This window comes from Ambystoma mexicanum, chromosome 12 (assembly GCF_040938575.1).
Source record: "Ambystoma mexicanum isolate Mex_15411 chromosome 12, UKY_AmexF1_1, whole genome shotgun sequence".
Classification (NCBI taxonomy): domain Eukaryota; kingdom Metazoa; phylum Chordata; class Amphibia; order Caudata; family Ambystomatidae; genus Ambystoma; species Ambystoma mexicanum.
In genome coordinates this window covers 746,665,891-746,689,688 of record NC_090936.1, presented here as the reverse complement: position 1 = coordinate 746,689,688, position 23,798 = coordinate 746,665,891, and the positions used below count along the sequence as shown (strand labels likewise).

At 46.2% G+C, this 23,798-nt stretch overlaps 1 protein-coding gene across 2 annotated transcripts in view; it reads right to left on the bottom strand.

Moving 5' to 3' along the window:
- The window catches only part of CRELD2 (cysteine rich with EGF like domains 2), a 272,969-nt gene that overhangs the window by 180,761 nt on the left and 68,410 nt on the right, over window positions 1–23,798 (bottom strand). For both annotated transcript variants that reach the window (XM_069629255.1, XM_069629256.1), the window contains exons 3-5: window positions 19,393–19,503; window positions 11,620–11,711; window positions 10,371–10,547 (exon numbers count right to left, since the gene is read on the bottom strand). In XM_069629255.1, the coding sequence (XP_069485356.1) occupies window positions 10,371–10,547; window positions 11,620–11,711; window positions 19,393–19,503 (380 nt within the window). The remainder of the gene's footprint in view (window positions 1–10,370; window positions 10,548–11,619; window positions 11,712–19,392; window positions 19,504–23,798) is intronic.

Sequence of the window (23,798 nt, the reverse complement as noted above, 5' to 3'; positions counted from 1 at the left end):
TCTAGAAGAAAACAGCTGGGCAAAGGTCTGGTCATGGCACAGCGGCACCTCAGCTGGATAGAGCGGGCAGCAGGGCAAGCAGGCAGCACTGGATAATCCCAATGAGGATTCAGCCACCTTTACCCTTTCTCCCTGAGTTATTTGGATTTTTAGTGGGGTTTTTCTGGACCAATGGTCCTGCCTAGATAGGGTCAGCTATGCTCTTGCCAGGCAGTGGAATCTGGAATCTTGCAGGATGAATATGGAATATCTGGATATGCAGGAGGTGGAAAATTCAGAAGAGAGTGTCCTTTGTCTCTGTGAGCTTCCACCTTTTATAAGGTGGCTGACATCACAGGATTTACTATGGGGGCCGACCTTTGGCTTGACATGCCTCTAACAACTGGATTGGTCAGGTTTTACTGTTACCGCCTTCCTGTCAGCGGGTTGGAATTCAGGGGCATGACATCCGTTTTATGGTGTGGGTTTACAATGCCCAGGGCCTTCCCACAGTTTTTAGCCAAAATCAGTTATTACATAAATTGCACATTTTTACAGTTATAGCACTTTTGAAAATCACATACGCAGATTCCAGATTTTACACTGAACATGTCATTCCAAATCCCACATTTGTACGATATTGTTTTGCCATTCTAATAATCTTTCACCATTTCTAGTGGGAACCGCTTCACCTAAAATTCTACAATTATAGATGTGTACCTATTATCACAAAGCATGTTAGCATTAAATTTCAAAGTTGCACCATGTATACTTTTCCTAAGATTTACATTTTTCTGCCATTTGCGTCCCCCACATCCTAGGGAAAGCTCCAATGCCTTGTTTTAATGCCACCAAAATTACATTTAAACTGTTAAACTGTCGTATAACTGCGCTTTCTGGTTGCAGAAATAAATTCAGGACAGTCGTTTGGCCCAAATGGGCCAGCATGGTCTTCCAAATAGGGGTATACTTCCCAATGTTGCTCTGGAGTTGCCTTTGAAGCTCCCCAGTTTGAGTTGAGGGCAGGTTCTGTGTCCCAGAAATCCATTGTACCAGGCTGCCGCACTGCCACAGAGTAACGAGGGTGCGAGATCCACCACCCTTGCCTATTCATATGCCCCGGCGGCTGGACCACTTGAAGGGAGGCAGATCCTGTTCCCAGGAAGCAAATTCCTTTGAAGCCAGGCCAGGAAAAAACCCGTTCTGTGGCTTCAGCAAATTTATTTTTATTTATTTATTTCCTGAACCAGAAAGCAAAACTGTTGGAATTAAATATCCTACATATGTTTTAAAACAAACCCCACCCCCTCACCTTTCTATGCAAGGACAGGGCCTTAATTCAACAATTTACTTTTAAACAGACATTTCCTTGTTTGTAAAAAGCACCATTTTACACATGGTTAATTTTCCTTTGCTGTCACTTCACAATACGGTTTTCTCTTACATCTAGATAGTAAACATTATTTGTAGCCCTAGTCAGTTTCTCATACACAGAAATCTGTTAAAGGCAAGGGTTCACTGAAACTGACATAAGCACAGAGGGATGGGGCTTCTTGTGAAGAGGTTAGCTTTGATATTGTGTTGCAAAAAGTCAATTGTTTTCCCATACAGCTTGGAGTGAAGGTCTTTGTTATTTCCCAGATCTTGCCTTACACATCTGTCATTCAGTGAGAAATGCCCCCTTTTGTTGGAGGACAACCTGAATATGGATGGACATAGCTGGGTCTCACTGGAACAGAACTGTGTACTGTTGAAACGGTGGAAAATAGCATCAGGGCGCTGTCATTTTAAATGCAAATGCAAAATAGTTCCTTTGAGCTAGCAGCATAGCAGCTCTGCTTTTCAATTCTTTTCTTTGGTGTACATAAGGAAAACACTGGCAGCCTTTCTCGGGGTGTTCCATCTTGCCCCATATGTGCTTGGAAAAGACAGCACAGCCATTATTTCGGTAATTGCAGAACACAGTTTTGGTGCAATGCAATGGTGCTCAACAGAGCCAGCACAGCCATTCTGCTGTTGACTGCTGAGATGTAGTTTGGTGATGTGGGGAGTTCTGCTGGGCGGATAAATGTACCCCACAGATGCACAGGGCAACTCAATTATTTTCCATGGATCACACACTTTGGTTAAGCAGCATGCTACAAGCTCCTTGTTTTATGGCCAGTCTCTTTGTGACTGCTGTGATACATCGCACAACCCCAACTAGCCGCATTTAAGCAGCACGGAAAAGGTTAAAAAAAGGGCCAGCGGCAAGAATAACATATGCCCAGGCTTTTGCCCCATACTGAAAATCAAGAGCTGGTACCTATGAATATACGCACAGTAAGTGAACATATATCTTAAAGCAAGATATACAAATGTAGTTCAATTGACCTTCCCCTTAGAACAAAGTGCACAAGACAAAATGGCATTGGACTTTTAAAAAAAGTAATGAACACCAGAAAAAAATAACATGAGAGGCGAAACGTTTAAATAGATATGCTGGCAAGTATAAAAGGTGCTCACCTTTTAAACCCAGCAATCTGTTGTGAAGCATTCCCTGGAAAAACAAATCCTAATATGAAACAAGCGATTGTGGTCTTGTGGGTAAGCATCTGCACTGGGAACATAACCAGAGTAAAATCCTGGCAAAAAAATACTTGAGCAAGCTTGCCAACCTAAAATAAAAAACATGGCCTTGCATCCTCCCTCTGAAAAAAGGTTAAGCTGTCCACCCACATGTGTCCTTTACTGAGAAGAAGCCACAATCAGGGTAAAATAACTGAACCAGTGTCCAGGATTGCAAACTCTTGCCACATTATGGGCAAATACTCATGACTGAATTTCCCTCTCATTTCCTTTCCTTACCTCCATGTCTCGCTTTCAACAGTACTCTGCTTTGTAAAGATAACTTGAAAAGTACACATACCATAGCGTCACTCAAATATATAAATCCACATAAAACTATGTTAGGCATAAAGTTTACAGTTGTGCCATTATTCCCCCACCCCATCTGGGCTGGGAGACTACAAATACCAGAATGCAATTCAACAAGAGGCAAAAACTAACTTGTCTCCGAGTGCAATACTTTCAAGGACTGACACTAGCACACTTTAAAATAATAAATAATGAGGTTGCAACTAAGAAAACACACTGCATCCGGGACTGTGGAATGTCTCCCATCCATGAAGTAACTGGGAGCGACCCTTCAGAGCTTCAAAGCGAGGAAGGGGCCTGGTCTTGTAACTTGGGCTCAATTATTAGGTTACATAGCCTGTGGGGTCAGATTAGCATATTAGCAGATCTCACTTTTAGAAACAGAATTAAGAGCACCGTTTTATTATTAAATAATCAGGATATTAACCCTTGCAGAAGGCATTCCAACAGCAAGCACAAATTATTTCAATAAATAAAATAAAATACATCCAGGTAGTGTAAGCAGAGTGCACTAAAATACTTGCATTGTGCACAAACAGCATTAAATGTTCAGAAACATAATGTTTACCCCTCTTTAGTGAGAAATATCCACATTCAAATTCCAAATATAATCAAGTAGCTGCCGATTCTTGTACGCCAATACATAAAATGGGAAAAGCTAAATTACAAGTTCCATCCTAATAAGAGTTGTTGTCTAAAAGTCGCTGGACAAAATGATTCTGATAGAGGGTGTGCTAGCAACTCAAGATTTCAAGACAAGGTTATCATTGCTGGGTGCGATTCAGCTCATTTGTAGCCTAGCAGAGCTTTACATCAACAGCTACCACAAGTTAGGTTTGACTTCAGAGGCCAAATGGTGGCATGCAAAAAAACCTATGTGACATTAATTTTATGTGTTTGGGAACGTGTATAAAGGAACTATTATAACATGGTCCTCTGGAATGAAAACAGAAACTTGTAGTGGTTTCTCGAGAGCTTTATTCCAGTACCATGGCAGGGCTGTCAGTACCATGGAAGGGCTGTGGCCACATCTCATAGGCGGTTATTTTAACTGACTCTAGGAACTACAATCTCAAGCAATAACCATTCTGTTAGAACCCCTGTGACATCATTGATTTCTACACTCTAAAGACATTGAACCCATTTACAAATGAAACAGTACCTATGTACAAAGAAAGTAACTAAAATTACAAAGCATGAAAAACGGCAATACATGAAGTAAACATCTTTACAACACACCTCTCCTAGGTCACCAACACCTTGGTACTATGCTCTTCGTGCATATTTTGCAACCCTTTCCTTGTTCCACACATTTTCACAGCATTCCCATAATCCTCCTCTGCCACATAGACCAGTGAAAGTCTCACATCACACTTCCTCCCAACAACACTTTCACTCTGTCGCCTTTCCTAAACTTGGTAGATCGCATGCACCTCTGCTCATCATACCCGTCCTTGGCTACCACACCTCCTTATGAGATCTCTCAGTGCGTCAGAGTGAACTAACTAAGAGCTCCCTAGCCAGCCTGGCGAAAGGGGTGCATTGAGCTTCCTACCTCTGAAAAGCTTATGAGTAACTCCTGTCGTACCATGAGGGGTGATCGTATACTGAAATAATAATAATTCACACCACTGGCAACAGCCATCTGCCCCCCATCCATTATGGTTCTGTTGAATCTCCCAACAGACCTGCTGCTTTGAGGATGGTACAAAGAGGTATTTGAGTGCCTTATGCCCAACGACCTAAGCCATGATTTAATTCTAATGAGGTAAATTGGGGCCCTGTTATGACCGGCTCTTGGTCATAGGGTTCACTCCAAAGGACACTCAGGATCCTCAGGCCAGGTACTCTTAGTGGTTACTTTATTAGCTTCTTAGTTACAGGATCAGATGTCATCAGATAATTGAGAGATCAGGGATAATGAGCCCACTGGCTCCCACCACCCAGGCTCACATCTTGTAACTGCCTGGGGTTAGAACCAATACATCTCTGAACATTCTAACCTCACACTCACAGCTTACATTCGAATGATGACATCAATCCTGGCACAGCATATATGCAAGCACAGGAGCCAACCCTAACACCTCCTTTCCTTCAACAAACACAAACACATGTCAAACTCATCATCAGGAAACCAACCCAACACCTCCTCCTGTTGCTTAAGGGCACACCTACTAACACACTAAACATGGCTTCCTCAATCCAACTATGTTCTGCTTACTACCCGAGCAATTGAACCCGCAGGCTTAACTAACATCCTACGACACACCCAGCCGCCACACCTAACGCTCCTAACCAATCAAGAACAACACAATTCTCCTTCCGTTCCCACCTGCCACAGGGAACCTCGAACTGCCACTTTCGAGCACTAACCGCCCACCTTGGCAACTACAACAAACACTACCAAAGCCAATCAAACACAAAACTCCTTCCGTTTCTCCCTGCCACAAAGAAACCTCGAGCTGCCACTTCCGAGCACTAACTCCCAAAACCAGGAAAGACCAGGTACTGTCGTAACAACACGAGACACTTACTAACAACCCAACAATCTACCCGGGTCAACAGAGAACTACACTTACAATTCATGCCACTGTTAGACCCATTCAGAAATTCAAGTGAACACAGCCACACCAGATCATCACTCACTCACCCAATCACACCATAATTAAAGGCAACTAGCTGTCACTAACACAAACACAACAAAACCCAGCTGCAAATGTTGGCCTGACATTTGAGCCCTTCTGAACAATTCAAAACACCCCCATAGTGACCACAGCCGAGGCTGAAACATTGCCAAGGTTCTGAGATTGACCAAGAAGAAATCAATGGCAATCCCAGAAACCACCTAAAAATTCACAAGGAAAAAACACAAGATACAATATCACTTGCATCTTAAGAATTTCAAACGAAATCCCTGAACCCTACCTACTCCATAAGGTCATCAAAAACAACATCTAAGCTTCACATAGCTTCAGGCACTAGTGCTCTGCTAGAAGCCTCTGGGCTCCGCAGAACCACAACCCAAAACAACATAAAATCTTCTCAAAGCTTCACGTGAACTCCGCAGAGCCAGAAATCACCACAACATAAAAACTTCGCAAAGCTTCTGGTACTAGTCTCCTACTAGATACCTCAGGACCCCGCAGAGTCACTAACCTACACCCATCAAAACTCCAACGAGTTTCCATACTAGCCTGCCACTAGTAAACATCAATGACTCAACAGAGCCACAAACACCAAACAAACACCTCCAACTCCGCAGAGTTCCTTGACCAAACACTGGTCATGTACCACACTCAGACTCTAGTCAAGCATACACCACAACACCAAACACAGTCAAACCCGTACATAGAATGTGAAACTGCTAGACAGCGCTGCAGTTGCTCTAACAGAAATCTTGGGTTGAACATCAATAAACACACACGCACACACCACGTCTATAATGCCTCAATATTGGTTATTCTAATCATAGCTTCGAGTGGTACATTGACACATTGTACATTCAGGTCACATTTTCCCTTAAACAGGCAACCTAATATGCTGAAATGCCTCAAAACGTTACGCTAAGCATAATGTAAAACACCACTTTGAATGTGCACCTCAACCAACTTCATATATGTCACTCAACCACAACACTTGCTGCAACATAAGTGTGGTAACCAGTTTTAAAATAATCCTAAAAGTCCATGTCGCCAACACAGGCAACTCTAAACTGCTGAAATACCTCAAAGATTTTATGCTAAGCATAATGTGGATATTCGCACCACTCTGATTGTGTATTGAAATCATCTCTCTCACCCACACAATCAGAACATACAGACGTAGCAGTTACCCCCAAAGCTCTAGTTCAAACCTAAAAGTCCATGTTGTCATGAAGAGCAACACTAAAACCTAGAATGCCTCAAGTTATTACATCTAAACATAGGTGCATAATAAAATTACATTACTCATTACTCATGCTCTCGATCATAACAGCGCATACCAAACCCACACCAACTCTCTAACCAGACAATAAAGAACTAGGGTCTGACATTACTCAAAGAAATTGCTGTAACACCTTCCAGAAAAACAAGTCTGCTCAAACACTGGACCGCTACCTTTGTTATCAGCATAGCATCCATGCAAATAAGATCAAAGTATCATCTCCATTGATCCGTGCGCGTCACTTACTTCATGGTTAGAGCGAATGCCTCACCCAAACGCTACACTCACGTTACGAGTAGGCTGACACCTTTGCCAAACGTTGCTCTCCTCTTGTCAGTGCTGCCCCATCAGTCACCATGAAATAACAGGAAACTCCGCCGCAGGACTAGGTGGGCCGCTCCATTGAAAACACTGGATGCTGGCCAACGCTGGGATTACTTCCTTCCCACGTCGCCACGTTGTTTGGGTTCTTTACTCAAACCCCGTCCAGGACCTCTCCAGGCTGTGTAACATCAACACAGCTACATGATGATCCGGTGTTCCCAGCGCGAACCCTAGTAAGCTCACAATTCGATCAGTGTTCTAACTGATCACCAACTCCCTCTGCAGCTTCCGTGACGTCACCATTCAGCAGGGGGCACAGAGCAGCAATGATCTCCACGGCCCAACGGTCACCTGGGCCTCTTCGCAGCTGGCACTCCCAACGACTGCGAGAACTCACTGTAAAAACAGTTCCTTATCCACACGAACAGTGCACCCAACTTCATTTCAGTGCCAATCTCCTTTGACTTCACGGTAATCTTTCCTGCACCGCTGTATTTATCAATCACCCCTACAGAAGGGCACAACATCCTTCAAATGGGCAGTTCTTTCAAGTCTCCTTAGGTGCCACACTTGCTGGCTGTGTTACTGGCAGGACCCCTGTCCCTTGATATCCCAGAGGATCCTAGCTCCTGGCAGCCTCTTCTGTGCTGGGTCTGTTTCTGTGATTTCTGCATAGGAATCCCTTGGGACAGGCTGTCTTGCACAGCCCTGGCTGGACACTCATGTCCCAACATCCCAGGGGAGGTACTGCTCCATTCAGCCCTGGGTGCTTCTAATCTAACTCCTGGGCAACCTCTAATGACACGGCCTGGGCTCCAGCGGGTCGATCTCCCCAGGGGTCTCCTTGGACAGACTGCTCATAAAACCTCTCCTCTGACAGGCTGCCCCTTCAGCCCTGGGTGGTGGGCACTAACCAATCCATGGGGGGCAGTGGCTCTCCCTCTCTCCTTGCATACTTGTCCTCTTGCCTGCACCCCCCGCAGCAGAGTCTCTTCTCCTCTCTCACATGACATCACACAGGTACCTGTATGTCCTTTTGCTTCACTTGGTGTCCACTCCAAGGTCCTCCTTCACCATACCTTGGACCATCCTCGTCGACAATTGTTATGACCAGCCCTTGGTCATAGGGTTCACTCCAAGGGACACTCGGGATACTCAGGCCAGGTACTCTTAGCAGTTACTTTATTAGCTTCTTAGGTTACAGAATCAGATGTCATCAAGTCATTGAGATACAAAGAGGATCAGGGACAAGAGCCCACTGGCTCCCACCACCCAGGCTCATATCTTGTAACTGCCTGGGTTATAACCAATTCAACTCTAAACATTCTAACCTCACACTCACAGCCTACATTCTAATGATGACAGCATACATGCAAGCACAGGAGCCAACCCTAACAGACCCATTGTCACCAACAAAACTGGTGGGAAAACCTCACAAAAATACCCCTTCATATTTTTGCTGTGGTGATCCCCCTCAAAACACCCACCTCAGGCCACTCGGACAACAAATCTATTGCTACCACCACATAGCTATCTCTTACTCCAGGTAAGTTGAGTGGCCGAACCAAATTAAGGGCCACCATTTCCCAAAGTACTCTCAGCACAGCTGGTAATACCATGGAACTGTTCAGACTCTAAACACCTTGTCACTCTCTCTACACATGTTTCAATTTTCCACAACACGCTCTATATCCAAATCCATTTGCGGCCACCAGAAATCTGCCCCGATAACCGATGTGGTCCTAGAGATGCCATGTGAGCTCTGTGACCCAAATTAATCACTGCCTCTCTCCTATCCACAGGAGCTAGCAATTGTTCCCCTCTACAGACCAACTCACCTGTGACACAACTCATTCTTGATCCTACTGAAGCGTTTAAGATCTACATTGTCATGCCTCCTCTGCACCTCATTACCACAATGACAATTTTCTTTGATGAGATGTTTCACCTGCTGATCAACCTCATCATTATCACACGCCTCGCACCATTTCCCCTTCATCCAAACAACCTTCAACTCAAAATATCTGTTTGAATCCTCCATCACTCTTCTACATTACCACAATCCTCCCCCAGCAGGGCATTGTACGAAGATCCATCGGCTACCACATTCTTTTTTGCCGTCCTCACGTAAGGATGCAAGCGTTGGTGAAAGAAAAGTACTCCAAATTAGAAAACGCTGCTGGGCCCTTCATATCTTAGCAGGCCAAATGAGCTTTTGGTGCTGCTCCACTCCTGCACACGCCTTACAGTCAGCAGCAGCATAAACGATATCCCATGCAGCAAAGGCTATGCTTCTAACACATATACGGTGCTCTGCGCTGGTTGGCAGGCATTCAATAAAGCGGGTACATGTGTACTAGGCAATCTCGTCCATTATAAATTAACCATTTTCAGTTACACCGATTCTTCTTCCAATCTAACCAAAACGCACTGTGCTGCCCAGGATACTCACTGGCAACTTCAGAAATGTGTGTGTTTACCCATCAATATACTCCCTCCAGTAGAAATGGTACTTCAGCCGGTGGCTCTTGTGGGCAGCTGTGCAAGCAATACTCTTCACAGAGGAGGTAGCTAAATTCAATCACTAGTGGGTTACTACTCCCCACCACCCTTCTCCACCGCAGTCCGGGCGGGGGGACGTTGCCAGTAATAGAACGTGGTCATCTTTAATGAAAACAGAAACTTGCATTGGTTTCTTGAGAGCTTTATTCCAGTACCATGGAAGGACTGTGGCCACCTCTGACAGGTCATGCTAACGGACTCTAGGAAGTATAATCTCAAGCAATAACCATTCTGTTAGAACCAATGTGACATCATAGCATAGTATAGTATACTCTAAAGACAGTGAACCTATTTCCAATTGAAACAGTTAATATGTACAAAGAAAGTAACTAAAATTACAAAGCACAAATAAACAGCAATACTTGAAGTAAACATCTTTACAACAGGAACATTTGTAAAAAGAAAAAACATTTACAGCGTAAAGTGTTATATCCAATGGACAAAAAGTTAAAAAGCATGTGACACTGGAAATTCTGATTTGTGGTATACAATGTACGAACTCCTCATTCCCCATAGGTAGCTCCTGTTTATGGCTGATACCAGAAAGGAGCCGCTTTACTCTCCCGCTCATCTAATCATGGTTTAATCCCTGCAACAGCACACGCAAACATTTTTTGACTAAAAGAATGTTCATTTATAAGCAACATTACGAAATGTAGTATTACCTGTACAAAAAGCATGCGTATCATTCCGGTCTGTGCTGTAGTATCCATCGGCGCATTCTAAACAGAATTCTCCAGAGTATTCCACCTTACAGCGGCAGGACCCATCACCACTTCTAGTGCCGTCTCCACTACAAAAGCCGTTACCATGGCAGGGCCTTTCCGAGCCACCGAGACATGCTACACGTTGAAAAGGTAAGAAACAGCCTTTTAAATTACTGTATAGAATGGGGCGCATACAGACATCTACTAAAACTCTACAATGTACTTTCAATGAATAGGGCAAGATGGCCTCCTTCCAATGGTGAAAATTGAAATGCAAAATAGCTTTGTAAGCTAACAGCGTCAGCTAGCGTGCGTGTACACACACACACACACAAGGTTGGCAGGGCATTCCCTTTGGAAGCGAATAGAAAAAAGTATGATCTATACATTCAACCCTCCAGGTAAGCAGTGCACCTGTCTGTTTAATTGCCTAAAATAAGGCAAATACTGCAAAACCAAAAAAGAAGTAACAGCTACAGGTGACTTCCCCTTGCAATGACTAATGAGTTGATGTGTTCAGATAAGCGACATCAGCAGCCCAGGTCACAGACACAAATTCTACTATTGGGTTACCTGATCTGAAGAGGGCCTCAATATTAAAAACAACTCAATTACCGGATACACAATATACGTGTTACAACGCAAATACCCACAGTTTTCAGAATTGCATTTTTTTAGCTTGACTAAAAATACCCATGTTGACAATGGAACTATTTTTCTACTCCCTGAAGATTTGTTTTACTCCAAACTTCCAAAAGTAGGGAGTAAATACTCACACCTCAAAAACGTATTCAGAGCCCTGTATGTAATGATCAAAATATTTTCTGAGTTTTCATTGTCCATAACGTAAAAATGTTTTTTTGGTTTGAATTGATGGATACCATTTTTATCTCTACCATAAGCAGTGAAAAACAAGAAAAAAATCCTCTGTGATTTAAATGAATAGCAAGCATTTATCATCTTTCTGCAATGTTGTACATTGGTCATTGAGTAAATTCTATATGGAACTTAATAGCATTCATTGTAAAGTGATTTGGTGTGCAATACATTTTCCCGCTCCTTAGATTAGTAGAAAAATCATTATTTAAGCAGTCAACAGATGAAAGATTAAACTGGTCATCGTATGATGGGAGCTTGAAAATTAAGATTGTGGTAAAAGGGCTATGAACTTGCTGAAAGAAAGTTGGGAAAAAGAGCACATCTTTACCAAAGCAGTCTGGTCCATAGGTTCCCGGTGGACAGCACACTTCAATTGTTTCAATGCACAACCACTTCAACAAATCAGAATGTTTCCTCTTCCTGTTCAATAGAAATAGCAGTAATAAATAAAAGCAGATAAAACTCATGAGCAAATTAGGCACTGAGAGCATGTTAATGAATGCCTCCCCTCTGGAATAGCCAGGTATGAAGCTTTGCAAATCGGATGACACAGCAGGATATCATTCTTTTAACAGCCTGCAATGCAGAGCCTGCTGGACTTCGAAACCCTGCCCCACTATAACACAAACCCTTGTGACAGTGCCAGCAGCGTGGCCCTTTCAAAGGGGCGTGGGAGCCCACCCAGACCTCCCTGGGGTTCCTTGATGTGGGCAGGCTCCTTCTCCACCACTCCTTACCAGCACTGACGGCGGCCTCCAGGCCACAGACGAAGCGCCGCCGCCATCATCATCATCATGGACGACGCTGGGAAACCGCGAGGCAGCAGCATAATCCCTGTGGCAACACTGGCAGAGGCCATGAAAAGGGGTGTTCGGCACTAAAGGGGTACCGCGCTATCCCCAACATCGGAGCTCAGCCTACAGTGTCAGTCCCCGAACCACTATGCCACCAGGGATATAGGGATATAATTATTAGTAAAGGCCTTGAATGTTCTAGCACCCCCGCAGGGTCCATGTTGGGAAAGGGGCTTACCAGCTCCTTAAAGCCCTCCCATGGCCTTCCCCTGTCACACCCCTTGGAGGCAGCTAAGTGATTGAACAGGGTAAGTAGCCAATCCTGGGAAGGGTGGAGTATTTAAGGAGGTGTGCGTGTGTACGTGCATGCGTATGCGTAGGTTAGTTGGGTGAGGACAGGAAGTGGTGGAGGATGTCAGAGACCAGTAGAGGTGAGAGCAATTGGAGAACGGAAGCTATTGTTAAGGAGTGGGTCTGTGTGTGTGTGTGTGTGTGTCTGTCTGTCTGTCTGTCTGATGGAGAGAGAGAGAGAGAGGTAGAGTAGGAGTAGTGACAGACTGGAGTAGTTGTGGTAGCAGTGATGGTAGTAACTGCAAGCAAGTAAAGTAGGGGGTGGGGTAGCGAGTGAAGGAGATAGGTGGTAGTGGCTAGTAGAGGGGTGTGCAGAGCACCATATCCTTGGGTGTCCCTGGGGTCTGACCAGGGGCTAGTGAGAGATGAGCAGAGCACGATATCCCTGGAGGTCCAGTGAGAGGAATACAGTGGTAGTAGAGAAGTAGTGAGAGTAGCAGAATAGGAACGGAAGCAGAGCGGGAAGAGCAACAGTGAGTGGGAGCGTAGGAGTGGGTATTGGCATTAAGTGAGATAGAAATTATAACTAGAGAGCCAGTAAGAGGTGGGGAGAGTGAGAGGAAGGAGAGAAAGGAATGATGGAGGAAGGAGGATAGTTGGAGATAAAAACAGTAGCAAGAATAGGAGTGGGAAAGGAAGATCAAAGGGTGGAGGTGGAATGGCAGAGTGGGAGATTGAAGGGACAATAACGTAGTAGGAGGAGAACAGCGGAAGAGATGAGTATAGAGAAGGGTCAGGTTCGAGAGAGGGTAAAAGGTGTGACTGACGCTGGACGAAGGAAGGCACCATTCCCTATTCCCGGAGTTCTAACCAGTGACAGGAGAGGGAAAGTTAGAAGTTACCTAGCGAGTCAGGTAGCCAAAGTCTCAGGGCAAACACCTAAAGTGTAGAGAAGTAGAAAGACAGATGGGGGGCGTGGCTTGGCAGCCATGGAATAGGCTGGAAACCCTGTGAGCTCCGTGATCCGACAACTTGATCCGACCAAGAAGCGCATATTTTTTTGATCAGCGGCGGCCCAAAGAGTATGTGCAGGCGTGGGAAGGCACAGAGCAGAGCATGAGCAGGCTGACCGCAAATTTACAGGGGGGGGGAACGGTTGTATTGTTACTTTGTACTGAGAGGCTGGCCGCGGAAGGGACATCAAAATGGCCGCGGACGAGAACAAAGATCCCGAGGGGCGCACCCCCGAGACGGAGGAGCTGTCTCCGTTCGACAACAGCAGAGGAAGATCGCTAGGGATACAAAATAATCATCACATTGCCCAGTCCGGGTGGCCGCAGTGAAAGAAAAGCAAGGGGTGAGACGCTGGTGGAGTGCCCGGAGAGGAGCGTGGACGATCGAAGGAACCGCAGATATCATCGGCCCTTTGAGGATAGCAAGAACCCACTCTTGCTGGGACTGAAGACCACGGGTGAAGGGGCTGACCCACGACTCATAGACACAGTGCTATGTCTAATAAACCCCCAAGATTGAAGAGTAAGCAACCCACATTAGAGGAATACACTAAGACTCCGCCCGGCCTGGAAGGAGCCAGGAACAAAGACAAAGCCCAAGTTGGGAGCAGTACCACCATGGGTGCGAATCAGTAGGTCCTTGAGGCGATCGCCGATCTGAAGGCCAAGCTCGAACTGGCGGTGACAGAACTAAAAACAGCGCTGGAGTTCTTCCCGGCGTTGCTCAAGGTCCACTATGAGGGCACCAATCACCTATTTTACAACCCCAAAGAGGCATGGGACTGGTTTGAAACCCAAGTCTTCACGTATTCCAGAGCGCGGCGTGCACCACTGGGCCCGCCTACGCAGAAGCCCTGGTCCGGGCGGCCCTCGCCCCCTCGATCTCAGACCAATACGGATGGTGGCACGGCGCAGCACCCGGCTGAGAGTCCCATGGAAAAGAGATAAGGCCTACGCAAATGTGGGGGTTAATCTGCAGAATAATAACAGGGAAACGCCCACTTGGCGGCCGCCGCTCCCCATGCGGCGCGGGCACTATCTCAGTCTGGGTCATCCCGAAGAAGTTTATTAAGTTATAAGTTTAATGTTTGGGCGACAGGTGCTCCCAGTTGGGGGGGGTGGAGGAAGTACAGGGCTCGGGAGTTTTAAGGATGTAAAGAAACAGGCTAGAAGGCATGACACCGACAAACTCTGGCAAAAGAAACAGAATCACGGGATGAGAAGGCATGATACCGACAAAAACTGGCAAGAAATTCAAGCACTGGCTATGGACAGGACCGTTGACACTAAAATCATCCAGTCATTAGGCTCACCACTACGGGGAGACCCCCGATGTCTCCCCCGAAGGAACATCTCTACACACCACCAGCAGATACGCAACCGCCACCGATCCTTCCAGATGCCCAGACAAGAGACCCACGCAGATAGAATGAACTCCAATAAGGTATCCTTACTCTCCTGCGACGTTAACGGCCTCGGCTCCAGCATAAAGCAAAGATTGGTGCTCCAGTACCTCAACCGGTACTCGCCAGACATAGCTCTCTTAAATGAAACATTTGATTGGAACGAACACCAACTTTTTCAAAAGATCTAACTACTCGCATACCTACCATGCCGGTTTCATCAAAGGCTCCAGGGGCACGATGATACTCGTTCACAAGCGAGTCCCCCTACAGGTTAGGGAGGTCAAAGCTGCCCCCGGGGCCGCTATGTAATGATACTCGCTGACATCTGGGGTGAGAAATGGGGCGTCGCAGCAATCTATGCCCCTCACCACGCTTACGAAAGAACTGCTCTCCGAACTACAGACCTTGCTCCTGGAAGAAGAGGCCGATTTATGGGTGATAGGTGGGGACTTCAACGAAGTGATGGACACCGCAGTCGACAGATCTCATAGGAGATCTGGAAACCGTCCTGCTTCCACATCACTCACCATGTTCTCCGAAGCCCTGGGGTTGATGGACACATGGCGTTCACTTCATAATGACGAGGCTGGCTTTTTCTTTTTCTCCGGCGTCCACAAGTCGCTCTCCAGGATTGACTATGCCTTCATCCCCCGCAGCATGAATCACAGACTCCTACATGCTGAATTCCTCGCAAGGGGAATTTCGGACCACTCCCCGCTCCTAACTATGAAGAATTCCTGCCAATGTCCGGATCGTAACTGGCGCTTCAATACATACCACCTACGACTCCCAGAAATTGCGGAGGAACTGGAAAAAAAGACAACAGAATATTTTGATAATCAACGAAGGCTCAGTGGACTGCCCGATCTTGATCTGGGAGGCGTACAAGACTGTCCTCCGAGGGGAAATTTCCGCCCACCAAAAAGTCCAAATGATCAGAGAAGCAGAAGCACGAGTCTTGGAGTGAGAACGGCAAATCCTAGAAAACAGCAACCAAGAGGCAAAAGAGGCTCTGGTCACGGCACAAGATACCCTTAGCAACCTGGCTCTAGACAATGCACGAACAGCCCATCAGCTAGTCCGGAGCCAAATTTACAAACGAGGCGACAAAGCAAATAAGACCCTGGCATGGTTGGAGAGACGAGAGCTAAGCAGGGGACATGTACGTGCCATTAAATCTCTGGATGGAACACTGCTGACAGATGACTCTGACATTGTTGAAGCATTTGCCACCTACTAAAAGAATCTTTATACCCCACCGACCAGGAGCTCGCCATCTGAACCCTCGTGCTACCTCGACCGGATTGAGATCCCAAAACTCACAGCACCAAATCAGATCTTCTGAACACTGATATCACAGAAGCCGAGGTGCAAAAGGCGCTTGCAGAGCTTCAACCCGAGAAAACTTTGTGTCCCTACGGTTTCCCTGCAGATACATGGAAATGCCTCGGTGGTACACTATCCACCCACCTGCACCGTATGTTACTACGTAGCAAAGAGCTAGGGTCACTCCCCCCGGACCTCAGGAAGAAATGCATAGTAGTAATACATAAAACCTGGTAAGCCTCCAGAGGAATGTGCCTCCTACCGTCCTATATCCCTGACCAATGGCGAGGCCAAAGTCCTCGCCAGAACACTTTCTAACAGAATACTGCAGGTGATTGAGACCCTCGTCCACCCAGACCAATGTGGATTTGTGCCCAATAAATCCACTCGCATGAACCTCCGCAGAATCCACCTGGCGTTGAGTAGAGCGAAAGAAATTCCTGCCCCACTAGCCCTCCTGGCGATGGACTTTGAAAAGGCATTCGACTCTGTGGGGTGGGATGCTCTGTGGGCAATCATGGCTCAGATGAACCTGGGGCAAACATTTATATCATGGGTTAAACTCCTCTAGGTATCCCCGGAGGCCACGCTAAGGGTGAATGGCAGGTCCTCTAAATCATTTCCCTTGGGTCGAGGTACGAGGCAGGGGTGCCAACCCTAACTGGACCGGATTAGTTTGGCCGGGGGGAGATGGGGGGGGGGGGGGGGAAGAGGATCGCCTCTCACTATATGCGGATGACCTCCTCATATACCTTAGTAACCCGGGCACTTCATGCCCGACTGTCTCCCTCATCCTTAGGGAGTATCAGAACTTTGCGGGCCTAAAGGTGAATGAAGCCTAAACCATCTACTTCCCGATCCAAGGTGGCGAGTCCGCGATCCCTGAGACCTGCCCATACCATATCTCTATCAGGGAATTTAAATATCTGGGCATACGGCTCAATCCGACACTGGAAGGGTTCTTCCAACTCAACCTTCAGCCAGTAATAGAGTGGTTTAACAGAGACAACTCCCACTGGCAATCACTCCCCCCATCGCTAATGGGTAGAGCCACGCTATTCAAGATGATGACCCTCCCCAGACTCTTGTACGTCCTCCAAAATGCCCCATTTATCATCCCCGAGAAACCTTCGCACTTATTGACAGAAACCTTTGCACGCTGTTATGGGGAGGGAAACAACCCAGAATCGCCCTTGACACGCGCCAGAGATCAGTATGGGAGGGAGGCATCGGTTTACCCCCCATACGCACGTATTACCTTGCGGCACAGATCGGGGTAGTAAACGACTGGATGCACGCAGACCCCACACTACCACACATCCGTATTGAACTAGAGACCATGGCCCAGTCATCCCCGCTGCAGATCCTGTACGCCACCCGCAACCGGCTCCCGACGTTGCCAAAAACGACGCACCATATCCGTCGTGCCTGCCGGGATGTGCACAAACTAATCGGCTGGAAAGGAAAGCCAACATTATCCCAACCCATATGGCACAACGCACTCCTCCCGGAAATAATAAAAATTGGCTCTTTTGGTCACTGGCGCGCAAAGGGGATACACACGCTAGCACGTGATACAAGGGGGTTCCCTCCTGGACTTCGAGACCATGCAAGAGCAATTTCACCTGGCACCCATGGACCATTTTCGACATGCGCAGCTGTCCCATGACATCCGCACCCAATTCCCCCGACACAACAAACAGACCCCCCCCTGCTCTCCCAATCGAGACCAATATCCTCCCGCAACGCATCTTCTCTAAGGTCACCTCCACTCTCTATCAGGCCCTCAACTCTTTCGGGGCTACACAGCTGGATGGGCTCAAAGCGAAGTGGGAAAGAGACGTAGGCCAACGGGAACCAGAAGACTGGGTTGATGCATTAATGTCCCCCAGGGAAATTGGGATAGAATCTAAACTCAGACTAATACAATTGAGAATCCTTCACCGCTCATATCACGCACGTACTGCAATGACCAAATTGGGAGGGAGGGTGGGAGGAGTAGAAGACAGGATATGCATCAGATGCAAAACTGAGCCTGCCACCTTCCACCATATGATATGGGACTGCCAGGTGTTACAGGTCTTCTGGGAGAGATGTATTAACACGATCTCTGCTGCCCTGGCGGCGCCAGTTCCTAAAGAGCCCAAAATGGTACTCTTAGGCATCTGGGGAGAAGTAGACCTGTCAAAATACGAAAGAATGTTTCTGGCGATTGCGCTGGGGGCAGGCAAAAGACTCATTGCGGCTAAATGGGGCTCTGCTGACCCACTGTGCCTGAACCGCTGGAGTAATGAGCTGGACAGATGTGCCGCTTAAGAACGCCAGATCTATAACGCACAGGGTTGCCCCCGCAAATTCGAAAAAATATGGGGCAAATGGCCTGATGCTCACTGAAATCCACTGGTGGAAGTAGCTCAGTACCACTGTTAATATTGTTTACCTGGCTTGTCTCACAACTGTCTTACGGCATTTGGCCCTGCGGGGCCCCTCTTGCTTTTGATACTGCCATGTTGCCTTCATCTGTTGTATGCCTATGAATCAGGTTTGTTTTTTCGTTGCATTGTTTAAACTCAAAGAGTTATAAAAAAAGAAAAATAATAAGAAAAAGAACTGTAAAGCGAAGAAAAAGTTCCTTGTGAGTTATCCAGCAACTTGGGAAAGGTTTAGGGGAAAGGAGCACAACCCTAGCTTTGAAATCTTGTATTTTGGAACATTATTTTGCATCACATTATTTCCAGCAAAAATGTGAACTTTTCTGCTGACTGAAAACACCACAACACGATTTACTTTGAGAAGAGATCATCCTGGCACAGTTATCCTAGATCATTAGTGTTAGGGACAGAAGCAGGTTTTTGGGACACAACAGTGACAGACTTTTTAGTTTCAGACTTCCTGGCAATTTCACTAGTTTCCTTTGGGGTAGGGACACCCCTCTTAGCTTTAGGGATACAGAGGCCTTTTTCCAATCATTTTTTATTTAATAAAAGTATTTTTCTCAAAACCATGCAACCATTGTCCCCGAGTCTTCCTTATGCACCCTTACAATAGCTCAAAACCTTTTCTTTAAAAAAACAAAAGTCTTCTTAATTTTGATGGTTTGCAATTATTTGGTTCACAAAAAGCAGACTGCGTCATAACACTAATAAAATGTACAAAAGAGTCCTGGATTATCGGCTATGGTCAGAGAAGAAAACATACTAGATATGCAATGTTCTTGTTGTATGGTACGACTTAAGATTCCAGTAAAACATTATGTGAAGCCGGTACTCACATCTTAAACCACCATATTTCCAAGTGTTCCTCATGCTCTTCTACCATGTGGTTACATTCAAAGTCACTGCTGTCACACAGATTTTCTACAATCTCGACAAGGCGGATTTCACTGAAAGAAATAAGATGGTTAGCACAAAATGGTCCCTAGAAAAAAGGCCACATAAGCATACAGTTATTTTGAGTCAGTTAACTTATTACAACAGCTGATTTAAAGCTTAGAAAAAACATTAACATTGTACAATTAACTTCTCATGTACTTGTCAACGAGGAGATTCTAGCAAACTGAGCACCCAATTTAAATGCTATTCACAAAAGTATTATTAGGGTGGAATTTCCAGTTGCAAACAACTAACAAACCAAACACAGACTGCAGCAAGTCCAAAATGCTGTTCTCATCAGACTGCCTAAAAACCAATATTCAGTTACACAAGCACTGGTCAGATTACAATGACTAGACAAAATAGAAAGTAAAGCCTCTACCTAATGCAGAAATACCTTCCTGACACCTCTACCCCCTTCACAAAAGCTACACATATAAACCAAAATAGGCAACTCCACTCTGACAATCCCTTCTCTAGAGACATCTGTAACAAAGTACAACAGTAACGGACATAAACATTTTGACATGGAAGCAACAGCCCGTCCTTCCAGATCAAGTTCAGTGGAATCCAGATTGTATGGGTAATCCATAAAACAGGTATTTTACTCCTGGACAACTTTGAACCTGGTGCAAAAATCATTGGTTGACTTCAGTGAACAGTTTTTTTTGAAGGATGGGTATGGTAGAAGATTTGTAACGTGCAAGTCATCACCTCGGAGGAGGCATCGAGGTGTAGGATACTCTATAATTGCAATGGAAGTCCTTGGACAAATGGACACAATTGGTGTCCAAAGGACAGAATTGAATACACCATTTTGCAACAACCAGCTCTGTATACAAGCAGAAAATGCACCATTATTGCAGCATTTCATTACATTTCTTCAAAACGTTTAGTTCATACACGTTTACAGGGTCACCTAGGGTGTTCTGTCGGTGATAATGTTTTGGGCTCTAGGTGGATGAGAACTTTTTGTGTTGGAAGGCTGTGGTTTCAGGGAGACTAGTGTTGAGATGGGGTTTTATGTGGTATGACAGAAACGCACCTTCCACAAGTAGTCAAGTCTAGAAGGAAAGTCATGGAGACTGGTACCCCAGACGTTCTAAATGGTGGACACTTGGGAAATGAAAGCATTCATAAAAAAGGTAAGAATGATAAGAGTACTGTGACAGTCACATTGGCAGACACACCTGCAAGCAGAATGCAGACTCGGATGGGCATGCCCACGGTCGATGTGATGTTTAGATTGAGGAGGTGCACTGGGGAATCCCGAAGAGTCTCTGCCTGCTTTCCAACCTCTTGTGCCTTTTAGAATTTAAGGAAAACAAAACTAGGACAAATCCTTTAGCATTAACTTCTTTCTTGCAAATCAAAGAAGACAAGTTCACTCAGGTGCCCCTACTTCGAACATACTCAGCACAGCTAGTAAAATCTCACAGTATGGCAATCGGGAGGCTGTGCTTTGCCTGCTCCTGGTGGTAGCAATAGGGTGGATGAGTTTAATCCTGATCGTGAAGGACCAGTAGAAGATCACTGCTGCAGAAAGGGAGAAGCGCTTACACAAGGACTCAATATCAGGTGGTCCTGGTCCAATGCACACCATCACCAATCCCACATTAGACAGCAGCCTTTTCTAGCTGCCCTGCGCATAGCCACACAACTCCAAACAGACTTTTGCCCAACATCACGATAGAGGAGTAGGATATTAAGCCCTAGGTCCATGGTCAGCAAGGAAACGAGGCCACCAATGCAAGTAAGCAAAAAGGTGAAAAGAGTAAGAACACCTGTTAAGAGGAGAAGAGGGAAAGGTGGATCAGTGCCAATCCCAAAACCTATATATGACCCAGCTAACAAGGATCAAGGAATGTTATGTTAAAAACATATATCGAGCACACATACACCACAAGGGTACCTTGGGGCCAAGACACCAACGGCAGAGCCAGAGTAACCTAGCTAAAAGGAGAGTTTGAAAAGAACATGGAAATTGAAGGCAATTCTTTAAATTCTTTAAATTCTGCATTGCTACAGGCAACTAATTCCAGATTTTGCCCGCTGCAACTGAGAAGGAGCTTTCACTTAAACGAGCTCTCCGAAATCTCAGGGATGTAAGGTCTAAATTTGTCCTGAAGAAACTTTGTGCCCAGTCAAGAGTGAGCACAGTGGACGAAGCACAGGGCCTTAACCTTAATCCACTCCGCCACTGGGAACCAGTGGAGGGCACAAATCGCCGGTCTAATGTGGGCACAATACAGCGATCCTGTTGCCACCCTTACCGCCATATTCTGCAGGCGCTGGAGCTGCTGAATCAGGCCCTTAGGTTGAGCCTGGTAGAGGGCGTTGCAATAGTCAATGTGACTGGTGATCAGGGAGGCAGCCCCCTGAGGGCGTCGGGCCTCCAGTAGGAAAGGTAAAATCCTACAAAGAAGCTTGAACGAGAAGAGCCCATCTTAAAGACGGGGCTCACTTGCCTGGCCATCGATAGAGTGGATGACAGTGAGACACCCAAGTTCTTGACTGACGCTGCAGGAATGGGGGATCCCTCAGAGCTGACAGCCAGAACAAAGAAGTCCAAAGAGCAGCCCTAGAAGGAGAGCCCACCACTATTGCCTCCGTCTTGTCAAGTTTAAGCCAGTTGCTGTCCATTCAGCCCTTCACGGCCAACAGGCACTCACACATTTTCGACGAGACCTCAGATTGGTCAAGACCTAGCCGTACCTAGATCTGGGTGTCGTCAGCACAGGTATAGCATTTGAAGCTGTGAGAGCGGATGAGAGCAACTAGCGGGTGAATGTAGATATTAAATAACATGGGGGACAAGGCAGTGCCTTGAGGGACACCAATAGATAAAGCGTGAGACCGCGAGAGAAGAGGAGGAAGGAACAGTGATGGACCACGACCCAATAAGAAAAAGAAACACGCCATGACGGTTCCCGAGAGGCCTGCTGTGGCCAGGTTAGCTAGCAGGATGGAATGTTCGACAGCGTCAAAACCTGCTGACAGAGCATGGTGAGATCATCCATCGCCGACACCAGGACACGCTTGGTTCCCCTGCCCCGGTCAGAAACCAGACTGAAACGGATCCAAACTATCTGAGTGTTCAAGGAAAGAGGATAGAAGAGGGGACACCAAAGACTCCAGGACTTTTTGAATTAAAAAAGGGAGAAGTGAAATAGGACGATAATTGGTCATCACTGCAGGATAAAGTGAAGGCTTTTTTAGCAGTGGAAGATGGATGGCCTGTTTCAGCTCTGAGGGAAAACTACCCTGTCGAAAGGAGCAATTTATTGTAGTAGTGACGTAGGTAATTACCTCAGGAAGGATTTCCTGCAGGACAGCGACCGGCATAGGGTGTGACAGGGCTGCAGACTTCAGTTCGACAATCACATTGAGCACGTCCTCAGTTGAAAACTCCGGAAAAATCAGACCAGGAGTGCAAAAGCCTGGTGTTAGGTTTGCTTATGTCAGCACAAGCCCTCCCAGAGCAGTTTCTCTGGATTAAATTGCGGATGCCCGTCACCTTAGCGATAAAGAATTCCACCAGGGAATCACAATGTCTGCGATGGAGCTACCTTGGGTGTAATAGCAGTTGAAGTAAATGATTTAATAACTGAAAATAGCTATTTGGACTGATTAAAAGCCGTTAGAACTCAGCCCGTAAAAAAGTTTGTTTGGCAAGTTTAATCGCTCTATGATTGTTATAGGTCAACTTCTGAAAGCAGGCCTTCTCCTGCACATAGTTCCTATGCCATTTCCGCTCCACTTGCGTTAGCTCTAGGAGGGCTGTCTTCAGCTCTTCTGAGAATCATGGTGCAGAGGGGCGTTTCCAAAGGTGAAAAAGTCAAGGGGGGCAACTAGATCTGTCACTTGGAGGAGAGTTTGTGTGAGAGAAGGCAAAATCAAGTTTGGGGGCAGAGTTACACTTTTCGGCAGTCAATACTGCCCTGTGGTCGACCCCATGCCAGTTACGGCAAAGAATGGCCGTAGAATATCAGGCCCTTGCAGAAGCCAGAGAAAAGGGAGACCAATGTGTTGCAAGCCTTCTAACAGCTATATCTCAGACCCTTGAAGGCGACAGAAACCGGGATGAACAGAACAAACTGATGAAAGAGCCACTGATCCAGTGCATGACAATAATACGGTCTGATGACGCCCCTGTCAAGTGGGAAAATATACATGTAGGTAAGCTGAAGGTAATACAGTGGGAACCAAATGTGGGGTGGGTGGGGTGAACTTGCTGTTATGGTAGTCCTATAAGGCAAGGGGGGGGAAGGAGAAGAAATAATTGCTGGTAGGAGTATTGCGGTCA